At 42.2% G+C, this 25855-nt stretch overlaps 2 protein-coding genes and 1 long non-coding RNA gene across 24 annotated transcripts in view; 2 read left to right on the top strand and 1 right to left on the bottom strand.

Annotated features, from left to right (window-relative positions):
• Nucleotides 1-18934, bottom strand: part of LOC105417428 (vacuole membrane protein 1-like) — a 37104-nt gene extending 18170 nt beyond the window's left edge. For 7 of the 13 annotated variants that reach the window (XR_003891082.1, XR_003891083.1, XR_003891086.1 and 4 more), the window contains exons 1-3: nucleotides 18801-18934; nucleotides 11133-17904; nucleotides 8660-8774 (exon numbers count right to left, since the gene is read on the bottom strand). Coding sequence is in view for 2 of the 13 variants with exons in the window: in XM_029848826.1 (XP_029704686.1) it covers nucleotides 17836-17926 (91 nt within the window). In the remaining 11 variants the exon portion in view is untranslated. Of the gene's footprint in view, nucleotides 1-1939; nucleotides 6297-8659; nucleotides 9091-11132; nucleotides 18033-18800 lie in introns of those variants that run through there. The other 6 variants (XR_003891084.1, XR_003891091.1, XR_003891090.1 and 3 more) reach the window with 4 other exon arrangements.
• Nucleotides 17338-19833, top strand: LOC105417426 (uncharacterized). Of its 9 annotated transcripts, XR_003891101.1 has the most exons (6): nucleotides 17338-17476; nucleotides 18321-18514; nucleotides 18658-18805; nucleotides 18894-19066; nucleotides 19160-19302; nucleotides 19502-19624. It is a non-coding gene; the product is annotated as an uncharacterized lncRNA (long non-coding RNA). The 9 variants fall into 9 exon arrangements; XR_003891093.1 differs by lacking the exon at nucleotides 18658-18805 and having other exon boundaries at nucleotides 17342-17476; XR_003891096.1 differs by lacking the exon at nucleotides 17338-17476 and having other exon boundaries at nucleotides 18077-18514.
• Nucleotides 19834-24027: 4194 nt separating this feature from the next.
• On the top strand, nucleotides 24028-25383 carry ptrh2 (peptidyl-tRNA hydrolase 2). Of its 2 annotated transcripts, none has more exons than XM_003970729.3 (2): nucleotides 24028-24164; nucleotides 24489-25383. In XM_003970729.3, the coding sequence occupies exons 1-2, from the start codon at nucleotides 24124-24126 to the stop codon at nucleotides 25009-25011; spliced, it is 564 nt and encodes a 187-aa protein (XP_003970778.2). In that variant the 5' UTR covers nucleotides 24028-24123; the 3' UTR covers nucleotides 25012-25383. The 2 variants fall into 2 exon arrangements, with proteins under 2 accessions (XP_003970778.2, XP_029704898.1); XM_029849038.1 differs by lacking the exon at nucleotides 24028-24164 and adding an exon at nucleotides 24218-24348.
• Nucleotides 25384-25855: the final 472 nt, after the last annotated feature.

The raw sequence follows: 25855 nt of genomic DNA, 5'->3' as shown, positions 1-25855 counted from the left end.
CAAATTCTAGCATCAGGGAGGAAAAAAAGAGTCCTCAGAATAATGCCAGACATGTTACCGTACAAAGTCCTCTGCACGCCTTGAGAACTTTCAAGGTTCAGGAGAAATGTTTTAGTCCCATTTTCAACAACATTTCTGTCAGACTGGTCTTTTAGTTTCCTGGATTTCAGTACACCCGCTATCACTCTGGCTGCTCTAGTGTACTGGGAATACTGCTGCTGCTCTAGTCACAAAATGGTTGACTCCCTCTACTTACCACTACACAAAATGGCCTCCTCCTCTCTCTCAGCCACATTACAGTGCAGTGCCCATGTTTCACACTTGCAACCTTTTAAATACACCTGTTTCTAAGGTCAGTACAAAGAAGCGGTGCTGCTTTTCTGCACTAATGAACAGACATATCAAAGACACTTACTTTACAGATGCTTCAGCAAACACACATTTAGGAGGATTTTAACAGTATCACAACCCTCTTGTCATGGTTATAAGCATAGCTCCTCCATTCTTTTCACAAGAGGGTTTCATATCAAAACCTACAGTGAGATCACCTGAATGTGCATTTTAACAACTGCTTTCCCAATAAGTGTTGCACCGAAAAAGGTCCCATATGGGAATCAAAAACTGTCCACAAGTTAGTCCTGCCGGGACAAACGAGGGATTTGGAACCTGATAAGAAGAAAATGAAGAATAGACTAACTTGTATCAGGAACAACAAAAGAAAAACATAGAAGAAAGAATAAATCTAATTTAATGATACAGGTTGAATATTTCTCTTTCTAAGTGTTAAGGTTTAGCATCCCATATTTTTATCTACCTGCCTACCTGCCTGCCTGTCTGCCTGCCTGCCTGCCTGCCTGCCTGTCCGTCCGTCTGTCTGTCTGTCTGCTTACAGACGTGCAGGCTAGAATCTGCACCAGCGCTTTGACTCGTATGGTATCATCCTGACGAAGAAAAGAAAACGTGTGACTCGCTGGTGTTTAGTTCGTTTAGGAGGCGACTCACACCAGCTCCCCAGATTTTCTCCTGCATGAAACATTTGATTTTTAAATTTCAACCTGATATATTGATATGATACTGACATGCTCCAGTATCACTTAAAAATTTCTAATTATGGTTGAATGATTTTTTAAAACAAGTTTAATATGAAATTTTATAGATAAAAATGTGCAGCAACACAACACATATCAGAACTTTTCAATTTTAATTATTAACTGGGCCAATAAAGCTTCCATAAATCCACATTAGCATTTTCTTCTGTTTATTTGTGTAAATTTGATATTATCATGGAAATACGTCAAAAATGAAATGCATTTTAAGTGATATGATTTCAAAAAGTCATTTTTGTGTGAATGTGGCTACTTTAGTTTAATTTGAAATTATTGACTGCATTGAGGATTTCTCTCTCAACTGGATATTGATGTTCAGGTCATTTAAGGAACTGTTACATATTATATATTATTCTTTGGTGAATAAGGCTTTCTGCTTTATTTCTAAGAGATAGCAGGGAACACAGAAAACAAGTAAATTGTATTTTACAGCACATGTTTCTTTTAAAACATTAAAATATAATGTAGCTAAGCAAAAAAGGTAAATAACACTAATGGGCCCTTTTTATTTAGAATGGCAACATTTTAAATTGGACTGTATATTTGTGATGGGTGACTTTACTTACTAAATCTTAAATCTTAAAATTAGTTGTTTTTAATCTTTCTAACATGAGAGGATTCGTTTAATTTTAAATTTTAATGTTTTACATTGGCCTTTTGGGTTTTTTTAACAGAACAACCTTTAACTCTGAAGATGAAATGATGAGGATGAGGAAACAGCATTGGCATCTTTTAACTCAAAATGGGTCTATTCAAATATTTATTTTTTAAAAGAGCCTTAAATTAAATAACCTTAAGACTTAATTACAATTCAACTCTAATTTCATGCTCACCTTGGCAATGCACTAACTTTAAGTTCATAGATGAAATCCCGGCAGGTTCCCCTGCTGCATAGTCTAAAACATAGGCATTCTCTTCAAAAAGACTTTATATTTGTAATGTGGATAAATTGATTCTAGTTTGGCTGTACCTCGTCCCTGCTGCTGCTTATTAATCCCATTGTCACTGGAAATGTGAGCACAAGAAAGGAGCTTTTGGCCTCTCCACTGACTCACAAATTCTTGATGTCTCAGCTGGTCTTGACCTATTCCTCCTGACAGCTTCACAAAAGCCTCTTTTCAAAGCAGTGACACAGAATTTTCCCAATATACCTTTTCTGGGAACACAAGCTTTAATCTGTTTGGATTTAAACTGGTTCTGGGAAGTCAGTGAGAAAACGCGGGATGCCCCAAAGATTCAGGAATCTGACATTTCGGGAATAAATTATTGGAGATGTTAGAATCATTTTTACAAAATCATTTCAGAGCAAGCTTGATTTCAGTTATTTGGTTTCAAATGGGAGAATCTAAACTTTAAATGAAAGAACTTTTAATGAGGCCTAAATGGAATAATAATTTCATCAGCTGTATTCCACAAAGAAGAACTGGAATAGATTTTCATTTTCACTCTTATAATTTTTATCTATAACTTAAAGATTTTTTTGTGATGTTAAATAATGCAATTGTTCTGCTGTGATGTTTTTAATACATCAAAATAATTATTTTAAGGACATACTTGATGAAGCATTCAATAATTCAGAATAACTTATTAGCAGTTACCAATCTTTTGTATCTGAATAAGTAATTCATAAAAACATGCATTACAAATGTTTATATGGAAATATTTTATAAAATGTTGATTTAAAGGTTTGAAATGAAGATAAGAAAAACTATAAAGATGAAGGATTCTTACTGCTGTCAAAATCTACTTATTATGGCTAGAAGAATATTCAGTAATCATTTATATATTAGTGATAAACATTAATAGCAGACTAATTGTACTGTAGGATTTTACAGCGAAATTCTCTTTCATTCTAAAACATCATTCTCATTTGATGTCATGCTCATATAACATCTTTTGGATGTGGCACATGCAGGAAAAATACTAATTTTGTTTTATTATTCAAGCATTCAAAAATACAATTATATACAATAAGGTTATTTTAACAAATCTATTAATATTCACAATTTCCTCTTAACTTTATACTGAACTGTAGGAAAAAACCTTCCTTCATAGAACAGAATGAAAGTTTTGATTTATAAAAGAATATCTCGTTTCTTTTTTAAATTAAGAACATTTTAAAAACAGTTAAAGTTTTCAAAAAATACACTTTTCCCCCACAAGAACATTCAAGGAAAAGCGTTTCTTTTCAGTAACAGTAAGAGGCCTCATGTTCTAAAACGCTGTAATGATTCTAAAAAATGAGGGGCAGATGGGCAAAACCTTATCAACCCTAATATGGTCAACGAAGCCAGTACAGTGCTGATGACATTCTTTACAGGGGGCAGCCAAGTGGACAAGAAATCTGAGAGACATGGGACGACACCTAATAAGGTGCTGGTGGGGGGAGCAAAGGCTGACGGCTTCTGATTGGTCTAGGATTTGAAATTTTGCCTGTACTGATGTCCAATCATGAAGTTTCCCTTCTGGACTCTCCTGTCGTGTTAATGTGAGCCTATCCCTGCGTCCACATGTGGGAGTGTGTACAGGCACATGTGGTAGTGTGAGCTGCTGTGCTGGTGGGAGATACAAAGAGAACAAATGTATCAAACACACCTTAATTTCGAACCTGGCAGGAATCTAAATCATTCCTGACATCAAGACACAATTCCTGCTTTCTTTATGGTTTTTTAGGCTGTGGGAAAAATTCACTTAATGCTGTGCACGCGCGTGTGTGTGTGTGTGTGGGGTGTGTGTGTGTGTGTGTGTGTGTGTGTGTGTGTGCTTTAATAGAACATGATGCTAGATTGGCCAAGCCTCTAAATCAGATGGCCGAGGTTCGAGCATCCAGACTGTTGTTGGCTCCTTGTGGAAAATCACCATCATTTTCAGGCAACCTGCCAAAGGCTGCCCCCCCCCCCCACACACACACACACACACACACCCAGTCCACCTCCATCTTCCCCAGCATGCAGAGCTGGGTTTTCACAGCAATTACATTTGGTGAGACCTTGTTGCCGGTGAAGCATTGGAGGTTTTTGGGTCCACGCAACCTCAGCACGCATGGGCAAGATTCACATTTGATCTTTATACAGACATTTCTGGCAGTTTAATGTTAGCTACTAATTTCAGTCAGCACTCCATCAGTTTTGTTTCCTTTGTTTTCTACCCAACTCTAATTAAGACTCAGTACTCTCCAGGGCTGAGATGCGTTTCATGTCCTTCTCACCCAATAATTTAAGCCTATTCTGACTTGATTACATGCAACACGATAACGTGCCCTTTTTGCAAGACAGGTAGCCAGTCCAGCACATACATTTATATATATGTGTATATAGAGGATTTGAGTGATTCAAGTATCATGTTTGTGATGAGCGACATCTATTTGTTTCTCATTGTGGTCATAAGCACATCAGTCACAGGGTTCTCTTATAAGAGGAGGGCTCTACTTTGGTGGAAAGGTTGGCAAAGCAAGCACTTTGTTTTCCGAAAGCTTTGATGGTGTTGATAGGATACAGAGTTCAAACACAGACAAAAACCAGGCAGCAACAAGGCCTCTGTTCCATGTGGAAAATTTAAGTGTCAGACGGGGAAAAATCTATGCATAGCCTATACACAAGTCAACACCCACGCACATTTTTTTTCTCTCTCTCCCTCCCTCTCTCTCTCTCTGTTCTTTTTTTCTCAATGAAAGTCTTTTACACAGAAAATGTACATCTCTGGAGCGGTCGCGAGTCCCCCAACACCATGACTGCTAAAGTTCGTCACATTAACTCCTGACATGCCCGCGCCTGCTCTCTCTGCCACAGGAAGTGGAGTGATCAAGGAAGGGTTTGCTTTTAAATTTTCTCTGGACACATACGCACACACGCACACACACACACACACACACACACACACAAAATGCACTCCTGAGTCCACGTTGACAAATTCTTTAACAAGCTGTGGTTAAAGGGAAGCTGGTTTTACTCTGACTCACCCCCCTCCTTTCAAACAGTTTACTGGAAATAAAGAAGGAGGAGAAGGGAGGGGGCAATTTCAGAGAAGTCACGTGATGGGGCTGGGCAAACCACAGCACAGAGAGCCTTTGAGTGCAGTAGGCCAGGGGGGGAAGGCAGGCATACGCCCAGCGCAGATGGCCCTGATTTGAGTTACAGGAGATACGATCCTGGGAGTTGGCAATCAAGAATTCACAGCCTGTTAACCCTTTCTGGGCCAGATGAAAAAAAAGAAACACAAAGGCTGAAAAAAGGCAGCACAGGAAATGACTTCTTTATATGGCTGCCATGAGCGTCCTGGAATGAATCCATAGAGGATCCTCCCTTATGACCTGCAGAGAAATGTGGATCGTTCCCCAGCACAAAGGGAAAAAAAGGCTGATGTTCATGACATCAGTGTCTGGAGCTCTTAGAAGAGGCATGACTTCATTATTCTTGAATAACCCCATTGAATTAAAAAAAAAATGTGCTGTGCTGCTGTGTATCACGTGCACTTGTGGTAGGAAGTTGGCTTATGCAGTCTGAGAGAAATACCACAGGGTTTACGTCAGGACAAACGCAAAAGGGGTGAAGTCAGCATCTCAAGCTAACCCACTGCTACGGAGTAAATAGGAAGCCAGTCAAAGGATGGATGAGAATATACAAAGGGCATGATTGTCAGGTGTCACGTCCACTTCCTGTCTAATGTTCCAGCAAAACTATTGTTTCTTTGTTTTCGACAGTCTGAGCCACTAACAGTCAGCTGTCAATCACAAATGTTGAGTCGCACATCCATGGTGGGTTCATTCCTCCATATCCACCTTAAATGGGTGGAAAAGAGTTAAAAAAAAGGGCACAATAAAAACTGGAAAACCTCGGATCTCCTTAATTGTAACGGGGAATCCTCAGTACATCCTTGAGAGAAAACAAAGCTTCATTGTCAAGTAATTGTCTCTCTGCTCTTAGCAAACCTGCCACCAGATGCTGTCTAAACTCATGAGCACCAGATATAATCAGAGAGAGAGGGAGAGAGAGAGCGGGAGAGGGAGAGGGAGAGATAGAGGGGGTCAACCCACAGTGGGAGACACTCAGTGTGCATGAGAAATGACAATAGCATCACAAGAGGAGAGGAAAAAGGAACAATGGGAGCAATAATGAGGTTTTTCTTCAATTTTGCAGTGTCCTTGAACAGGTGCGACAAACAGGGGATTCTTCTCCAGGACCTCAAGGCTGGCTCCTGGAAAGGTTACACACAGGCCTTCAGAGTAACCTGACCTCTGCCCACTCCTCTGGCATATCAGCTACAGTTATATGATCGTGATGGGGCCATGCACATACTTAACGGATAACATAGCATATGACACTTCTGTTCCAAACAGTACCGTGTCATGCTGAGATGAAGGGTGCTAGAAGTGATGTCAGAGTTCCTCTCATTGTCATGTGAACTCTACATTTCTGTTTCTGTATTTCTTACATCTCGCTGCGGCATTCTAAGTTCCACAGACTCGTGAGAACGTTTAATTAGACAACAGAACTAGAAAATCTGGGAAAAACTAAAAAGGCTGTAAGAACATTCTTCTAAAAGGATGAACAAATGAATGCAGTTCACAGGTGGACCTCTCTGATCAGCAAAAGTAAAAACATCCCATAGTATTTTTACAGTCCAACATAAATTCTGGCTTGAGGAAATTAAATTAACTTTAGTCAAAGACACTTTGACTGCATATTATATAGAACCAAACAGCGGTTTGCAGAAACTTTATTCAATTATGTCCTGTTTACTACCACATGCCACGAGATAGTTGTTTTAGAAATAATAATTTAAAATAGTGCTGTAAAAACTGCTGTTATTTTCATCTTAAAATGTTTCCTTGCTATTTTTTTTCATAAGTCAAGTTTGTTCCTGCAAAAACATTACTACAGAAAGCCAAAGCACTCCTCTAAAGAACAAACTGACTACCTGTATGACAGTTCTATACCCATAAAAATATCAAGATTGGACTTTTGCACTTTCTCTTTTCTAGTCGCTGTGAATAAAACTTGAGAGGACTGTTAAAGTAATAAATCATTATGGTGATGAGTTGCCATTAATTAATTCTGTTTCGACATATGCATTTGGTGGGGTTTTGTTACCGAATTATCAAAGACATCCTCTAAGCACTATTTGAAATTTAAATGACAGTATTTTCCAGCTACTCTGAAATGCACAACTGACCGATCCACTGCCTGGGACGGGGAAATATCTATCTTGTGTTATAAAGTTCAAAAACCATTAGGGAGGTAATAACTTAACATAATTTTATTCCTTTTTGAAAAGGACAATTTGCTGTCATATGGAGGTAGAGTTTAATCCCAGCAGCCATTTTAAGGTTTTTGCATGATTTCTCTCTTCTCTACCTGTCCTCCCCCTTCTCCCCCCTCTCTACCCAGCCGGCCACCAGGAGGAGGGTCCCCTCTTATGATCTTGGTCCTGCTCAAGGTTTCTTCCTGTTAAAGTGGAACTTTCCCTTATTGAGGGTCAAGCCCTGGGATTCTGTGGAGCACGAGTTATTGGGATCATTAGAGGCCTATTGTCCTTGTCACGTGAGTCACCTGGGTCATGCTGCCAGGTGTGAATGGCTGCTGAGGTGTCTGGAGATGGAACCGAGGACTGTGATGTAAGCTGCTGAAAGGTTGTGCCTTAGGCCTCCTCCTCTGCTTAGGGATGGTCTTTCCGAATCTGACAAAGATGGATTCTTTCTTTTGTACCCCCAATATTGAATCTGTTAATCTTGCACCCCTGAAGGAGGGAGGGAGCAGAGGGCTGATGACTAGCACCGCAATGAAAATGAGCCCTCTTCCTATTGGAAAGATAAAGAGATCCAGGGGGATTTTTTTTTTGCAAAGGAACACATTTAATCGAAGCAGCAGAGTGACATTGCAAGTGTCAAGTTGTCCTTTTTGACAGATTTGTGTTTTTTCAGTTGCTAAATGCTTCAGCCTGCCCACTATTTAAGGGATTTAAATGTTAAACACGTTGTAATCACAAACCTCCTCACTTCCCAATGAATATAAGTAAGTTTGGAATGAATATTATAAATGAGGTATTCACAGATTTCATCTCTCTCTCAACCAGCACGACAAGCTTGGAAAGCTGAGCCATATTATGAGCCATAATGGCTTCAATGCAACAGGTCTGATCAGAAGAAAATGAAATGTCACCTTCAATTTCTCCTTTTTATAGAGCTGCCTATAAATGGAAGTTAACAGAGTGCACAATTACAGAAAAAAAAATGTTAAAACATCATTATTAGATGAATGAAGATGTTGGCCATTTCAATATTTGTGGGTTTTGGCATCCACAGCAGCAAGCAGATGTGTTGCTCCTGATTGCACTTTTTATGATTGGTTTGTTTCCAGAATAAAACAGTTATTGCACCTGTGCAATAGCCACACTCCATTCAATTAACCTGATTGGCAAAAGCAAATTTAATCAATTTTAGGACTCTTTCGAGAGATCAACCTTTTTGAAAAGAACACATAAACACATATCCCTCTGCACTCCAACGGCAGCTACTGCTCATCTGTCACTATGATCATAGGTTGCGTGTGAATTACCTGAATTACCTCTGGTCCTGGGTTGATACTCTGCATCGTCAGGATCAGCCCCAGACAGCCGCACCACTCCAGCCATGACGTAGGGAGGAAGTTCTCCTATAGCTGAACCAGCAGCCTTCACACAGAGAAACAAACACACATGCAGAACGATGGTGGCTCCATTACACAAGGGTTAATACTGCTCCAGGCTGAATTTGCATGTGGATTTGCACGTGTGGGGGAAAAAATAGATTGGTCTGAATACTAACATCTGTCCATCCTCTACAGCTTCATATGGAGTGTTGGTGACTTTTGAAGTTGCCTTCACATTTGCACCTAATGTCAATGGAGACCTTCTTGCTGTGAGGAAACAGTCATGACCACTGCCCAACTAACCCAGAGACCTAACAACCAAAAGGCCCTCCACTGCAGTTGGAATGGTGTGTGTGTGTGGGGGGGGGGGGGGGGAGGCGGGATATAAGTGGAAGCAATTTAAGAAAAATAAGTTCACTAAGTTCATCCTGCCAAAACAGAGGCCAGGGGGAGTGAGGGGTTAGAGGGTGAGAGCTTCATGAGAGTTATGGACTTAATTATGACAATGAAAACAGCTGCCAAGAAAGGCAGCTCTCAGAGTAGCTCACAACTCATTACCTCCATGTTTACAGGCAGGTGGGGGCAGAAGAGTTGAAAGGCGAATGAAGGAGCATTTTAAAGGATGCTGCTTGCGTAGGTTATAATTATACATGTCAAATAGATGAGTTCAAGTCCCAACATAGCCTAAACATCCCACAGCATAAATGGAGTGTTTGAACTGATGTTCAGGTCTTTAGGAGCGTTATAGGAGCACTCACAGGAGAAGACTGGATGGTAAAGCCAGAAAATGATTAGTGGGGTAAGGAAACACGACAGTGACAACAAGCCCAAACAGTCTTCACAGAAGGCGGCGCTCTTCCAAAAATCCTGGCAGACTTAGTCTTTAATCTGGACACCCTGTTTTCTCTTTAACACTGCGGTCTTTGATGAAATAATGATGGAGACATGCGCTAATCTCCTCAGCAGCTGCTCCATTCAGCAACCCTGCCTCTGTTTGTGAGCGTGCAGGTCCATATGTGCCTGTGCAAAGGGAACACAGGGGCTATGTCCACTTGCACTGTGGTGCTGTTTGAAGTGGGGCAATTAAGGGAGCTGCAGTAGTGGACAGAGGGGCGTCAAAGGGGAGCAAAAAGGATAAAGCAGATGAAGGAGGGAAAAAAGGAGATGAGAGCAGGGGAAGAGGCATCAGTGCTGTTGAGAAACTGAAGAAAGAAGGTGAGCAGGAGGGGGAATTCTTTTCCATATCTGAAACCGTGGGCACAACAGGTGTCTGACTGGAGAGCAGACGAGCTGGAGACGTTTAAGAAGGTGTGGCTGAATAAGTGGGGACACACTGAAAACTAGGAGTCCATCTTGATATCTGACGATTGTACAGAAGAGAGTACAATTTCTTTTTTTCTGTCAGGGATGTGTCTCTCATAATGGTGCAGATAGACGTTAATAAGTAGTAAAAACATGTAACCAACAAGTCAGGTGATTTATGCATGGGTGCAATATTTTGTCTTTGTGTGCATAGTTAAAGTGTTATAAACGATGAGGAAACGTGAAGGTTGACTAGAGTCTAATTCCAGCAAAGGTTCAAATAAGTTCCCCTCATCGTCATTTAGCTTCCTCATTATATAAAACAGGGAAATTAATAAAGAAACAACATGAACAACATAGTTCTCCCTTTCTCATGAAGGGAAATGAACCTGTTATGAGCTATTGTTAATGGTTAATGGTTTATTTACAGACTTTTGAGAGTCACTAGTTCAGTATGAACCCTGTAGAAGTTATTTTATTTCACACTTAAGCTGTACGTTCCCTTCTATTTTAAGTCTAAACTTTCATCTTACCAGGAAACCAAAGGGTTTAAAGGTGTGAAACCACCAACACTGCATGGGGAAATTCACGTAAAGAAGTTGGGGTTTCCCGAGCAAGTGCGCTACCAGTGAATGCGCCATCGAGTTCATCGCACATTTGTTTCATTCTCTCTTTCAGATTTTACTGGTGGAGCAGCAAGCAAGAATGTGAAAAGACCCAAGCACCTAATTTTCTTCAACATGTCATTTGATGCTCCTGTGGAAAACCCGAAGTATCCATTTTCAAAGGCAGTGCTGTTCTACACAGTGAAAAAGACAACAGCGCGCAAACAAAAACGTGTAGCTTCAACCACCAACGTTATATTGCTTTGACCTTTTCTTTTGTCTCCGGATGACAAAAATGATCATGACCAGGTTCAGCTTTTAATTCTGCAGCACTCCATTAAAACACATATTTACAGCTGGTTGGAGTTGAGTGATTGGGAGCAGAAAAGACTTCAAAATCCATTGGATAAATTCACAAAAGCGTGGTGGTTATCCCAGAAACAAGACAGTTTCTGTTGTTCTGGTCTGCAGTGATAACAATGTGGGACACTCACCTACAAAAAAGCTTCTGGTGGGACTTTGGATGCATTGGTCCACATGGAGATGCTTTCGTTCTTCCTCACGGCGTCTAACCCTAACCCCCTCCGGCTCATCTGCAAGGCCTGTTGCTGGTTGTCACTCGCTGGGGCCAGATTTGGCCTGGATAGGACGGTTGAGGGAAATCCACTGGGCACATTCATAAGCTACCAGTGTCAGTGATGCAATACATGGCCCCTGAGAAGCAAAGACAGCAAGACAAAAGTGCAAATAAACAGGTGAAAAAGGTTTTTGAAAGCCGTTTTGAGTCACAGGAAGATCCCCCCCTCAGATATCAGAAAACGAATGGCAGTTATGATAAGATGGAAATTAGTTTTATTTTTCCTCAGAACCTTGGAGTCTAAATGTCAGTTACGAGAGAATCAAAACATCTCTTATCTGGTTAATCAGCACCAATGAAATCGAGACAGATGTTTGAATGCGCACATCATGAATGAGAGTTACAGAAAAGAAAACTTGAGTTTCTTTGAAAATGACCATGACAGAGACTATGCTTAATGAGTATTCAGCCGCAGGTGGAGCTGTGGGAACAACTGTACTGAGCTGGCATTTTCAAATCAGCCTCACACGCACACACACATAAATAAATAATGAGAACGAGCATGTGTCACACAAAGGAAAATAAAGGCACCAACACAGGAGATCATAAATGTGAACGGTTTGTAATTATGGACATTTCAGAACTGTTCACGGTTTGACTGACCCTGCTGTAAAAATGTGGTATGAAGATACGGTGTGATAACATCTGGTCAACTCTGCTCTTTTGGTTATTGTCTATTATCTCCTGACAGGATTCCAGTGAGAAATCAAAGAGAAAAAGGAAGGCAGAAGATGGTCCTGGAGATTAAAGTTGACAAACTCCAAACCAAGCCTGTGCCACTATTCTTCACGCCTGCCTGACTCTACACACCCCATGAACATGCTTAGTTAAAGTCAGCGACAGAAAAATACCCGAATTAATATTTCAAAGAGGAAAATGCTGTTTTCAGTGAAGCTGTGGGGGTTTTTTAAAACGAAATTTTAAAAAGCGGCCAAATAACCATTTTAAATCTCAAAACGTTGGACCGTGATGCAAAATTGGCATCTTTCTTCTACCATATTGGTGTCAGACTAACATTTGGCCATTTTCTGTATTTGTTCAAATGTTTGATAGCTTTCAAAGGGAATAGGACAAATTCCTGTGATGAATATTCCACTGAATTCCACTGTTAGCTAAGAGTTTCCTATTTCTGGGCAAATGATTCAATGTGAGTGAAGGTTTGCTGAGGCTGACAACAAGTAGCACGGAGAATTAGTCAGAATTGAGTCAGTTATCACTGTTGCTCAAGAGGAACAAGGAAGCTGTTTGTGCAATCGGCCATTGGTTCTTCCAGCCTGACTCATGATAGCATCATGGTTGATATAGCAACATCGTGCTGAGAACAACGTCTGCTTACGGGACAGGAGAGGATCCAGTCAGGAACAAAGGGTCACACAACTCCGGAGTTCCTCTTTAAGGAACCAGTGAACAAGGAGCTCAGTGAATCAGACATGACTGAATTAATTATCAGAAATGTTCTGTGTTTGCACAGTGGGCTGATCCGAGCGGGTGGTGTGCTCTCGCCTCTATGTGTTTACAGATCTGCGTACGCATGTTTGTTTCTGGAGGTTGCTCTTGACGCACAAGGGCAGTTGGGCATTACGCAACTCAGCGTCAATTTCAAAACGATCAAGTCTGGGGTGGGGCAGAGGCTTCCGGAGCCATGAGAGACGAGGCTGGACATGACGGGAGGTGGTGGGAGGACAGTGGAGCAACAGCAAACGGTCATTTCTGCCGTTGGTGCCACTCCCCAATGTCCAATCCAATCCAAGGAGTCACATTTAGTTGGATAGTAGCCAAAAATAAAGCCTGAGTCTCAGTCTTAGAGAACACACACACACACATCCCTGTACTTCAATCTCTGTGAAGACTTTCATTGATATAATACATCCCCCAGGTCCCCATGGTAACAATCACAGCTAACCCAATTCTATCCCTCAAACAGTTGTGAAGTTGTTTATCTAACAAAAGGATTAAAACGATACATTAAAAAAGATTTATCAAGCTTAACAGGCAGCGCACGTGAACTGTAATGCAGGTAAATGTAACGGTAAATGTTTAGTAGAAAGTATTAATGCTAAAATACATTTACTGTGGTTGTCTGTGAAATCCCAACCAACTGTACCAGCGGAGGAACGGAACACGGCAGGAATAACTGATAATCCCACACATCATCTTTCTTCACAAGCCCAATACATTCACACGAGACTCTAGAAGGTATTTACTGGAGCTTAATAGCAGCCTGTGTTAATTACAACTACAAGTTCATTCCAGCTGTCTTAAAGCCTGGCACCCAGGCATTGGCGCACTGTTGGCTCACGGGAAGAAGGCCGTCGGTTCGATTCCCCGTTGCATAAGTGTTGAGTTTGCTCTCTCTGTGGGTTTCTTCCACCCAACAGATTACGTTGATCCACAGGAGCGGCAGGCCAAGCTGAAGCAGCTCTGACTGAGCCCCTATCTGGACTTCTCCTTTCATTGTACAATCATAGTAGGGTGACTAAAAAGGTTCTTCATCTTTTCTTAAACCCAAAAAATCAACCATCCTCGGTCGGGGACAGGTGGATGTTTGACAACTGGCTCCAGCACAATTATTCCTGTCAAACCTACAGAAACCAGCACTATCATGCATGTGGTCCTGTCTGTCACAGCAGGAACAAAGACATGGTGCAAAAACACAGGTGTGATGACTGGAACAGCAACTGAGGAAGGGGCTTTTGCACTTCAGATGCTCAGTGATAAATGTGAAGAAAACACATTTCTGTTAGCACATGTCCAATAATACACAAGCCACACGATCCTACAAAAACCCTTAATTCATAGATCAAAAAGATTAAACATTTATGAGGAAATGATCCAATTCCTAATCTATTGTTTTAAATTCCAAGATTATTCCAGATCCAGAATCATTTCAGACACCAGTTTTGGGGCAGACTCGTCTTTTCTAGCTCATGACAACAAATATAGCTGCTTCTCAAGAAATAGGCCAGACAATGGCGACCATAGGCTCCCCAGTCCTCAGTGACCACAACTGCAGGACAGTCTTGTCATTAGCAGGACGCTGCGGTTGTCACAGGCCATTTTAGCAAATTAGACATGGTCCAGTTAGCATAACCTGTTAGCTGCTTCTGAAAGAGAGAAAAGCTTTGTGACACCACAGATGGTAAAGCTTGGACAGGACCTCTGAAAGCAACGCTGGACTGAGGCAGTCATGGGGGGGGGGGGGTCATATATGGGTGATAAGTGAAGACACACACACACAAATATCAGTGCTTTGTGCATCTGATTGAACATTTTTGGATTTCTTCAAAGACTCCAGCTAAAGTCAAATCACTTTTGAAAAGTCATTTTGTTAAAGAAGCACAACTGCCTCCTATATTTGGTTCTAACTTTGCTTTAATTTTATTTAGTGTTCTTGTCTTTTGTTAATGTTCCGCTCTTTTATGCTTCCTCTCTGTTTACTTCCTCACACACCCCCTGTGTGTGACCTCTTTCCGGTGAGAAGTACTGAATAAATACAGTAACAGGATAAATATCAAGCTTGGCTTGAAGAAACATTTTCACATTTTTGAACATCCAAATCAATTTTTACTTCAAAAGGAAAAATCACTGTGACTAAGTCATATTAGAAACCTTAGATTTAAAAAAAAAAATGTAATTAAGTGTTTGCTTCACAATTTTCTTAATTATTTTTCTTTTGACTTAGGTTTTGCACAAAACATACACAAAGGATTCACCATTACTAATATTAATATGTTGTGCTCCACCTGTATGTAATGATTCAGTGGACTGTTTGATTAAGAGATAAATCACATTACCTGTGTGATTTTCTAACAGTAACTTAGCATTCCAGGATATTGCATGGAAGCATCAGATCCCTCTTGATGATGCCATCATCAGTCATGCTGAGCAGCTTGTGGAAATCAAAATCTGAACAGTCTCAACAATGTTCAGCGATAAATCTGAGTTCCAGCTATAAGGGAACTAAAAATGCTTTTCTGTTTCCTGGTCAAGTCCAAAACGGTCCTCAAATCAACACACACACACACACACACACACACACACACACACACACATACACAGTCCTCTCATATCATTTTAGATGTTTTGAAAGGGTGAAAATATTGACATAATGGGACAGTATTTTTTGATGCAATTGCCCCTCAATTGGTTTGAGTTTCAATAAATGAATGATCAAAATCAGCAGCAGAATAATGACATGCAAACTGAGACCAAGACAGAACATGTACCGGCCACTCATAACAGCTCAAACTGCATAAGCAACTTTCCCAAAATTGGTTTAATACTTTGTTGATCTTGATTCAACATTGAAGCGGCCATTGCTGAGAGTAAGTTCATGGTGAACCACTCAGTTGACCTCTCTGCAGAAGTCTTTACAACATTGCAGGAGTGACTTTCATTACTAACCCAAAAACAAACTTAAGGGTGGCAGTGATACACATCGCTGTAAAAATAAATCACTCAAAATTACACCAAGACAGGAATGATGCTGTAAATTAAAGACGTTCTTCCGAATTATTATTATTGAACATTCCTGCCTAGATGCGGGTTTTTCACCCATTAACTTTGAGTACTGATCCAATCGCAGTGAAATGAGATCTTTGCGGTGCTCTTGCTTGATTTTATTGTTTTCATGGTCTGTATTATGAGCCCCCACCCATTGCCTCCTCCCTCAGAGCAGCTGGATAAAATACACTTGATGCTGTGCCAAGAAGCACTCTTTTTTCTTCTTCTACACGCCTGACTTGCGCTCTTTTATCTTTGTCCAATAAGCAGACCTGTCCATGTACAATGACCTCCTGCAGACTCAGCAGGACAGAAAACAGGGGGGGCAGCCCTCACCCCTGTCAGGGACCAGCAAAGCCAACACTTCGGCGCTCTTCTGACTCAGAAGGTTGAGTCTGCTTGTTGTGCAACGCCCTCTGCTGGTGCAGCACCCACACTGGAAATAAAGCGAGAAAAAAACACAAAAAGAACAGAGAAAGTCTCCAGTAATAGACAATTTACACACTCCCGAAGGAAAAGTCACGACAGACAGACAGACAGACAGACAGACAGACAGACAGACAGACAGACAGACAGACAAACAGACAGACAGACAGACCGACAGTGCTTCATTTTACTCTTTTTCAGCGAAGCCTAAACGTCACTTCCGTTCCTCAGATCGTGCGAGGCCTCTGTGGTTTATAACCTGGACCTATGGCTCCATCTACCGACTCTCACTGGCAACGGTTTGAATTCGTGCGCTAAGCTTTATTTTAGTTGCACACATAATTCCAAATAATGCGGTTATTGTACAGAAACTTCAGTGTTTGAATCACAGTCTGTAGAGTATGCAGCAGCAAGGATGCTGGATAAAGGGGCGACGTAGATACAAACGTAAGATTTGTCCGCAGTGGGAAAGATAAAGGAATAAATTGATGGAAATTGTAAATACTCGATTTTTTTGTGTATGTACCGGTATCTGAAAAATAATTAGGGCAAAAGTTTCGGGTACATTATCCACTGTTATTTTAAAGTTTGAATATCATTAAATAAACTGATCATATCAGCATTCAAATAGACAAGAATCTCTCCTCAATCAGAGTCAACAATAGAAGCGAATACAGTGGCACAAACAAAAGCATCTGATTTGCTGTTTTAAACAAGTGTGCACTGGTTTATGGGTGTTAGAGGTAAGATCAGTCAGCTCTATAAAAAAACATGCACCACAGCGGCTCGCAGAGAGCACCAAGTTCTATCATGAACCCGGTGACACTGCAGTACCAGATCCGGTCGCTAGATGGCAACAAAAACTTGTTTATAACCTGCAAAACTAAGCTGCGCCACTGACCATAATTTTTTTTTTTAAAAACTCTAACTTTATTCGAGAGCCCCAGAGTTCCACATGTCATCAACACGACTGAGAACAAACAATTCAATGGACAGAGACATAACAACAGATATTTCAGACGGAAGACTGACAGATGTCCAATAGACGGTTAACCAACCCCACATTAACAGGAGCTGGGTAAAAAAAACAAAAAAACATGCACACTGTGTGGTGACATGGTGAGGAAATAACAAGAGCAGAAAAATAAAACAGAAAATGGAAACGATTGGAGAAACGACAAAAGAACGTGCACACGGTGGGGAGCTAAATGAAGAAAAAGAAGCAAAGAACCGAGGGATGTGGTTTCTTCTCATGCGCGCTCAGTCAGAGAGGTCAGTGAGTGCGATTGTTCCTGGACTGGCTGTCATAACAGTGCGGCTACTGAAAAGCCTGTTCATCTCTGACTTAAATGCACGCATGCATGCGACAGTGCATGTGCACAAGAAACCTTACAACTGATGATACTGCAAAAGAAAAATGAAACAAAAGCAACGTCAGCATCAGCGCAGCCTTTTAAGACCTGCGTCACAGCATCACCAAGTTTAGGTTTCAGCTGTTACAAAACACGCAAGGGCAAGTTTACAACTCCAGCGTGAAAGAAGCTGTAGCTGTAGTAGCGAGTCATGGACAAAAAAGACAATTTGCTTACCAGGTAAAGAAGGAAAGTGTGCTGGCCCCTGCCAATACCCACCAAGGAGAGGATGCCCAGTCCAATCCAGTACCCGCACCACAGCGTCTTCTTCTCCATGTATCGCACATACTGCAGAGGCCAGAGAGGACATTCAACCACATGGCAGAGACACATGCACAGAATGAGGAAAACAAGAGGGGATGGGGGGGGGGGGCACAGAGGAAGGGAGGGAGGGACAGGCACAGAGTGAGGAGAGAAGGTAGGAGAGTGAAAGTGTGAAAAACAGAGGACACTTAAAAGGGGGTGGGAGAGAGCAGATCAGCAGTGAGAAGAGGAAGAGGGACATTTGGAGACACAAGTTGTTTTTGTAATGTTGAGGGCAAAGCTGTAGGAGGAGAACAGACAGACAGACAGACAGACTGACTGACTGACTGACTGACTGACTGACTGACTGACTGACTGACTGACTGACTGACTGACTGACTGATTATTCAACTGGTTAAGTAAGGCAACCCAAGTGTCCATCTCTGCTCCTCTTCCTTCAGTTCACCCACCCCGACAGACCTCCTCCCCCGAGGGAAGGCGGGTTGTTTTCAGGATGAAACCAAGCATATGTTACAGAAGAAGGGAGGGAAATGACGGGAGAAGGAAGTTCTGAATCCACAAAACCAAAACACTGTTTTCAGGCAGGGATTCCTGGCAGGGCGCACCTAGATCAGCGCACGACTTACAGTCAAAGGTGGGTGGTTGCACAACTTCCTATTTAAATTATGTGGCATGCAGCAGGAAAAAAACTGTGGACAAAACCAGCAGTCATGACCATTATAGCACTCATTCATTCATCCATTCATTCACCCACCACCTGATGTGTTCCTTCTATAGCATAAGTGATGCAGGATGAGACGGTGAGATCTTTTCACTATGTCACCAACACAGGTTAGTCTGAAGAAAGCTACGGCAAAGCAAAGCATTCTGTAACCGCACCAGACAATCGTCAAGAGGAAATTAATACTAGAACTTTTGACCTTCCGTATGTCTCCTTCAGTAACCAAGCAACCATCACTCCAACCCGGGCGACATTCTCAGAGGCTTTTCCATGATTAAAACCTTCTTTTCAGTCCTTTTCCGCAGACACCCGACTGTATTTCCAGCAACTTCAGTGAGCTACTTCTCCAGTCGCTGTGTGGTGCAGAGGTGATTATTGCGGAAGGTTTCATGGCACGATTCCTGTTGCTCCGCTTGAACATGTAGCGACGTGTTGGAGGAGCGTCAGCCAAAAGAGTCATAACAGGTCATTTCAGTCACATCGTTCTTCAGTCATTTATTTCTCCTCTGAATCTATTCTTAACTCATTTGAGCAGAAGGATTTCTCTCCTTCCCACAGCCTCGTAGATCCATATGTGATCCTGTTGGTCTGTTGGATCCGGTCCCCCTGTTGACAACACAGAAGCTGCAGAGCCGCATCAGCAACAGTAGCAGCAGCAAACAGAGGCTCTGAAGACTTGATGTGTGCGCGTCTCCGGCATGGTACAAACCACTTCCATAAACACTGGGGATTTGGGTCTGTGCTGGTGTGTTTCCATGGCAGCCGTGACAACACGTGTTCCAAATGTTGCTGAACAGCAGCTTCGTTCACTCTGAACACAGCTCATGGGTCCTGTGGCTCACCACTTCCTCTTGTACTTTAGAAAATAAACACATTTTCTTTACACCTTCAACCACACAGAGCAGCCCTGGATGCACACGGTGACCCTCTCCTGATGCCTGAGGGATGTCTGAGGGATGTCTCCAGGATGTCTCCAGGATGTCTCCATCACTGGAGACACACACATCGCCTGTCTGTTTCCAGGTGTACCTTTTCTCACTATCTGCTCTTTTTATGTCTTCCTCTACTAAATGTCATGTTTTTCCTCAGTATGAGCGACGATCTACCAGCTCAGCCACCTGGGATCTTCTGGTATTTCTGGCTAAGTGGTTTAATCCTGGATAATGTTTCGGACAGCCAACAGTCATCTGCTTCCTCACAGTCTCACACGGTCTCAGGGTTTTGGACTTTGGCTGGCTGCTGATGACACCCACAGCAGATCGCAATGACTTCTGATCATTTAGGACCATTTATTCTGCTTTCTCTTGTGTTTAATTCGCTTTTTCTTACCTCTCTGCTCTCCATTTTGGATTTGTTTGGCATCCAGGTGCCTCAGATAATCGACCTTCTTCTTACTGGATGCTGGAATTAAACAAGCCTGTACAAAGAGGAACAATATTAGAACGACAAAAGCAAACATGTCCTGTCTCCTGCATGTCTAATTTCACTCCCACACAGCAGCTTCCCCTTTCCTGCAGCTTACTGTTAACCCTCCGACGTGCCAAAGATCGGAGAGAGCTTCACTTATTATTAAGTGTGTGTGTGTGCGTGTGTGTGCGTGTGTGTGTGTGGTGTTGTAGTAGACGCACAAAAGGAGGGAAGAAAAATGTTGGGTGAAATGGGACCAGACATTTTGTCCTCCCTTATGTATTTGCAGAGCTCCACACACGTGCACACCTGTGCTCGCAGGTCGGGGGGGGCAACGCCGGGCATCATGATAAAGTGAGCCAGGAAGAGCGATGGTTACTCTCTTGGAGTACACGTGCTGCTCCTGCATATGTGATGAATCCAAGCTTTTATTATATTCAACACACAGTGTGTAAAAATATTTAGATAATGAAAAAGTATTGTTCTAAAGAAAAATGTGAGTTCTTAAGTCAGGTTTGGCTCATCCTAATCATTGTGGGTCTTTTACTGTCTATTTCATGCAGCTTAATAGACAATTAGAAGAAAATAAATGTTTTTTTTACTCCTGATAGAGCTTGAAGGGACAGATCATCTTCTCATGGAATTCTTAATAAAACCTTCAGTCTAATACCTCAAACCTTGAACACATACCCACGTGCACAGTGTAAATCCTACATGCACAACAGTGTTTAATACACCCTGTAATTTCCTTTGCCACGTTAAAAAGGAGCATTGTTTCATCCAACTGAGCGTGAGATATCCTGATAAACATTAATTATAAGAACTTTTGCCAGAGCCTCTTAAAACATACATCTTAGGTGGGTGAATGTTTTATACTCGGCAAATAAAGTTTATTAAGAAAGTTTTGGTGTTCAGAGTGAGTGCAGGGTCTCATAATATCCCTCCTGCTTCTGTGAAAAACAGCAGCACACCTCAACTTCATTGGTTGATTGCGCAATCACTTCTGCCAAAACACCCGATACCGGTTGTGTAACTTTTGTGTTTAGATGGACAATGAGAAAGTCAATAGGGAGAAACCCGAGAAGGTCGATACTCTTTTATATTTATAACAAAGATATCCACAGGGCACAACTGGGACACACTGGTACTCCACAAACCACACAGCTGGGCTCTAACACAAACACTTGCATTTTAGCTATGTATTATCAAAAGAGGGGAAAAACTCACCTTGTCAGCTAATGATTAATCGACATAAACTCTAAGAGCCTTAAAACATGTCACGCAATCTTAGTGACTAGGGCAAAAGACTACAACTAGTTTTCCATCCTACCATGTGCAGAGGGCGCGGTGATGGAGGGTGAAGGACAGAGTCCTGATAAAGTGCTGTTGGGGGAGGCCAGAACCAGGCACAGAAACAGGGTGAGATTTCATCAACCTCAGGAGAAGCAGTCTAATTAATGTTCTATAAATAAGCAGATCACTTTCCCGGAGCTCATTTATGACGCTGCTCAGGCCGCAGCAGAAATCTCAGTTTGCATAAATGGGATTTGGGCTTGACTCATTTCCGAAGCAGTTTTTCCCGATCCCAAATAGAAGCCATATCAGCACGTTGGAATTTCAGTACCAGGGCCATTTGCTGTTTAGGCAAGTGAGGGAAGTTGACAGCACATTTATTTGATGGAAATCTGACCACAACAACCCGCAGCTCTGCTGAAACACTTGAAAACCAGTCGGAACCAGGGCCTTACTAGAACATGGACCATGGGCTGCAACATTTGATTTAAAAAAAAGTCTAGATTTACTTGAAAGAAATGTGTGTTAACCTAAATCTAAACACATTTGTGTTTCCAGGCAATAGCATCAAAGAGCAAGAGAGGACGTTCAAAAAGATAGCTGGTAAAAATTGGACGTACTGTATGTGGAAGAGCAGCTAAAATGAAACAGGTGTCCATCCCCAGGCTCACAAAATAGTTTGTTAATAAGTTTGTTCTCGGATCACCTCAACAAAACAGACAAGCATGTAAAATTCACCTGGGAAGATGTAAAAGGATACAGTCTGGCGTTTCTGGACTGTGCAGTCAAGATCACTGAGGACAGAAACCTCACCATCGAAGTCTGCAGAAAACCTACACATACCAACCAGTACCTCCAGTTTGACTCTCACCACCCACTGGAACTGTGACGGGTGCAGTTTGGACCCAAATGCAGCACTCTGGAAAGCTGGACCGTAGTAATGACTTTTATTAACACACGGGCAAACAGGAACTCAGGCAGACAAGGAAACACAGGAAATAGTCCGTTCTTCAGGCTCTGGGCCCGCACAAAGTCTATGGGTTGCAGGCTCGGGGAGTGGGACGAGCAGCAGCAAAGTCTAAACCACGTGAGCAGACAGGAACCAGAGACGCTGAGGCAGAAGTCGTAGTCAGAGGCAGAAAGCAGGTAGGTTGTCCGGGGAACAGGCAAGGCAGGCAGAACGAAGACAGGCAGGGTCGGTAACGGGTAATCCAGCAGGGAAACAACACTGGACAGTCTCGCATGAAAGCAGAAGAACAATCTGGCACTGAGTGAGTGTGAGGCTGGAGAATGTATACACTGGTAGGTGAGCTGATTGATGAGTGAGGGCAGGTGTGTGATCAGTGACTGAGAGCAGGTGTGTGATCAGTGACTGAGAGCAGGTGTGGTGATCAGAGGGTGTGGTGTGAGCAGGGCAGTGGAAAAGTACTGGGACAGGAGGGAACTGGGGAAAAGGGGCTGTGACAGGAACACAAGTTGGGAGTGATCAAAACCCTCCAACACCGGGCCAAGAAGACCTCAAGAAAACAAGACCCCAGCAAAGAAGAGGAGGAGAGAGACAAAGGCCACAGCGTTTCGATCCCCTATCTGTCCGGAGTCTCTGAGAAGCTTAGGAGGATCCTCCAGAAACATGACATACCGGTTCAGTTCAACCAAGCAACACTCTCAGACAGAGACTGGTACACCGAAGGACAAGACACCAAGACACAAACAATGTAATGTTGTTTATTCTGTACGGTGCCAGGAGGAATGCAAGGAACTGTACATTGGGGAAACCAAACAACCTCTCCAAAGAAGAATGGCACAACACAGACGTGCCACCTCTTCAGGTCAGGACTCAGCAGTCCAAGGAAGCTATCCATGTCAAATTGGAAAAACCATCCTTAAACAGAGGTGGTGGGCTGAGGCACTTCCTATCACCCACGTACAATGCAGTCCTGCAGAACCAAACGTTCACGCCATTCCAGAAGAACCTGTGACTCACCACCATGTGAGCCAGAAGACAAAGGGGAGACACCTCAAACGAAACTAGGTGAACGACCCTACCAACGACTCTGCCGACAACTCTCAGGTGACCACCCAGATCATTAACATGCTAATGGTCCACAGGGGCTATATTTTCAAGCTCTCTCCCCAGCGAGTTCAGAACTGAAGAAGCCTTCTGGATAGAAGGCGAAACGCCTTCAAAGAGAAGAAACACAGTCCGGTTGACAGAGAAAACGACCTTGGATAGTTTGTTAATAAATGCAGAAAATGTACAACTATTTCGCTTATCAGCAAAATAGGCCCATTCCAAAATCATTACGAAATGCACTTATTCACCGTACTTTAAATTTGTCTAGGTGGATATACTTGACCAACATTAGTTTATAACGATATCTTAAGGTCTACTTAATAACATAGATATAAAACAAAATGCAAAAATTCTGGCTTTCAAGGAAACTCTGAAGCCTCAAAGGCACCATTTAATAACATTGATCTAAAATCATGTGCAGGGCAATAATTAGGACTGATTAGGACTTAATCTACAAAATTAGTTTCAAATGGATTGAAGGAAATTGGGAAATATTTTACAGCTTTCCCACTTTAGTTTCAGGTAAACTGCTTTTAAAATACATAATCATAATTATTGATTATGTCTGTAAAATAAATATGGAAGGGGTGACTTTACCAATACAATAAAACACACTACATTTGTACATCGCCAGGTTTTGAGTACTTTTACATTTAAAAAATAAAGTTCGGCAGAATAAAATTATAAAACGACAATAAGTCCAAAACGCGCTCCACTACGTCATCATCATGCGACAGCAGGAAGCGCCATGAAGTTTCATTCATGCTTTGAGCAACTTCAGACCAGCAGGTAAGAAGTCCTGCATCAAACAGCTTTTCCGGCCTTCACTTCACTTCGATTAGAGTTAAGAGTTTATGAAAACGGAGAGCTTGTATGAAGTTATAGGTTATGTGGCCTGCCAAACAGCGTTTGTGGTAATTGATGGTCTTTGACCGGGAAACGAACGTTAACGGAACTAGCTTCATAATCGACGGTACTGTCAGAATTTAGCTAAAATGTGTTTTGTATCCTAGGGAATTTCTCTCATGTGTAATAAAGTTCAATCCCTGTCTGTTTGGATTATTTTGTTGTCGCGCGTGTGTGTATTTTTCGTAATTACTTTTATTTTTTCAGTTGTAACAGGATGGATTTATATGGCCCTGTGGGACTGGGTCTAGCAGTTGGGTTGGGCTGTGGGTTCGCCCTCGGGTGGCATCTCCGGGCTCGCTTCAGCCCATCACCCAAAAGCCTGATGGCAACGATAGGCAACAGCGCTGGAGAAGCAAGTGTCATGGGAGAAGGCGGGGAGATCAAAATGATTCTGGTGGTTCGAAACGACCTGAAAATGGGCAAAGGGAAAGTGGCTGCTCAGTGCTCCCATGCTGCTGTTTCTGCCTATAAGCAGGTTCAGCTCAGAAACCCCAGCCTGCTCAAACAGTGGGAGTATTGCGGCCAACCTAAGGTGGTTGTGAAGGCCCCCGATGAAGACGCCCTAATCGACCTGCTGGGTCATGCAAAGGAAGTGGGACTCCCTGTCAGTCTGATTCAAGATGCTGGAAGGACACAGATCGCACCGGGATCCCGCACCGTGCTGGGGATCGGTCCAGGACCAGCTGATCTGGTTGACAGAGTGACTGGGGACTTGAAGCTCTACTAGTATTCCAGGTGTCTTCCAGGACATTTGGAAATATCTCGGTTATGGCTTCTTTTCTACCGGTACCTGATTTGCGTTTGCCTGTGCAGACTCGAGACAGGTGACCCTCAGCTCAGACAGAAACTAGCGTCGAACTTCACAGGTGCATAAAATATTTCATGTTTTCCCAGCAGGGAACATGTGAAGGTAAAGCTGTGCCAGGAAAGCAGTGTGTCAAATAGCCGTCCCTTGGAATTTGCTTTAATAAGATAAATGTAATGAATATCTGAATATGATTTGTATCAAAACTTCCCAAACAAGATGCATTCACACTGAATAAAGATGCCATCAGAAGTGTACGTTTTAATTAAACGTTACATCAGTGTGCTAAATGAAGTGTGTGGAGGCTGCTGCTGTGTGTAAACGCGATACCTCATACTTTCATTGTATCCTCAAAACTATTACTTTATTTTGGACTTAGTGATGTCAAAGTAAGGTGTTTTTTTAGGTTTTGTCTTTTCTTGACTGATTTAATTCTTACGGGGTCATTTGGAGGGTGCTGGGAATGGCTCACGCAGGCTCTATATGAGCATTGTGGGGTTTGGTACCTTGCTCATGGGTACCTCGGCACTGCTATAAAAGTGTCCTACCTACCAGAAGAGCTTTCCTGTGTTGTCCACACTAGGGTTTGAACTGAGAACCTTCTGCTTCTGAGATCAGTCCCCAACAGACTGACTTACCGCCACCAAATTTAGTTATTAAAAAAAGAATAGTTTCCTGAATTAACTTTTTGAATTACATCTTGAAAGACTTATGTTGCTTTTCTTTGGCTTGGTTGTCTCAGAGGAAACAAAACAGATGTACTGTT

The sequence above is a fragment of the Takifugu rubripes genome, chromosome 15 (genome assembly GCF_901000725.2).
Source record: "Takifugu rubripes chromosome 15, fTakRub1.2, whole genome shotgun sequence".
NCBI lineage: Eukaryota > Metazoa > Chordata > Actinopteri > Tetraodontiformes > Tetraodontidae > Takifugu > Takifugu rubripes.
The sequence above is the reverse complement of the archived record's forward strand: the minus strand, read 5'-3'. Positions and strand labels throughout refer to the sequence as shown.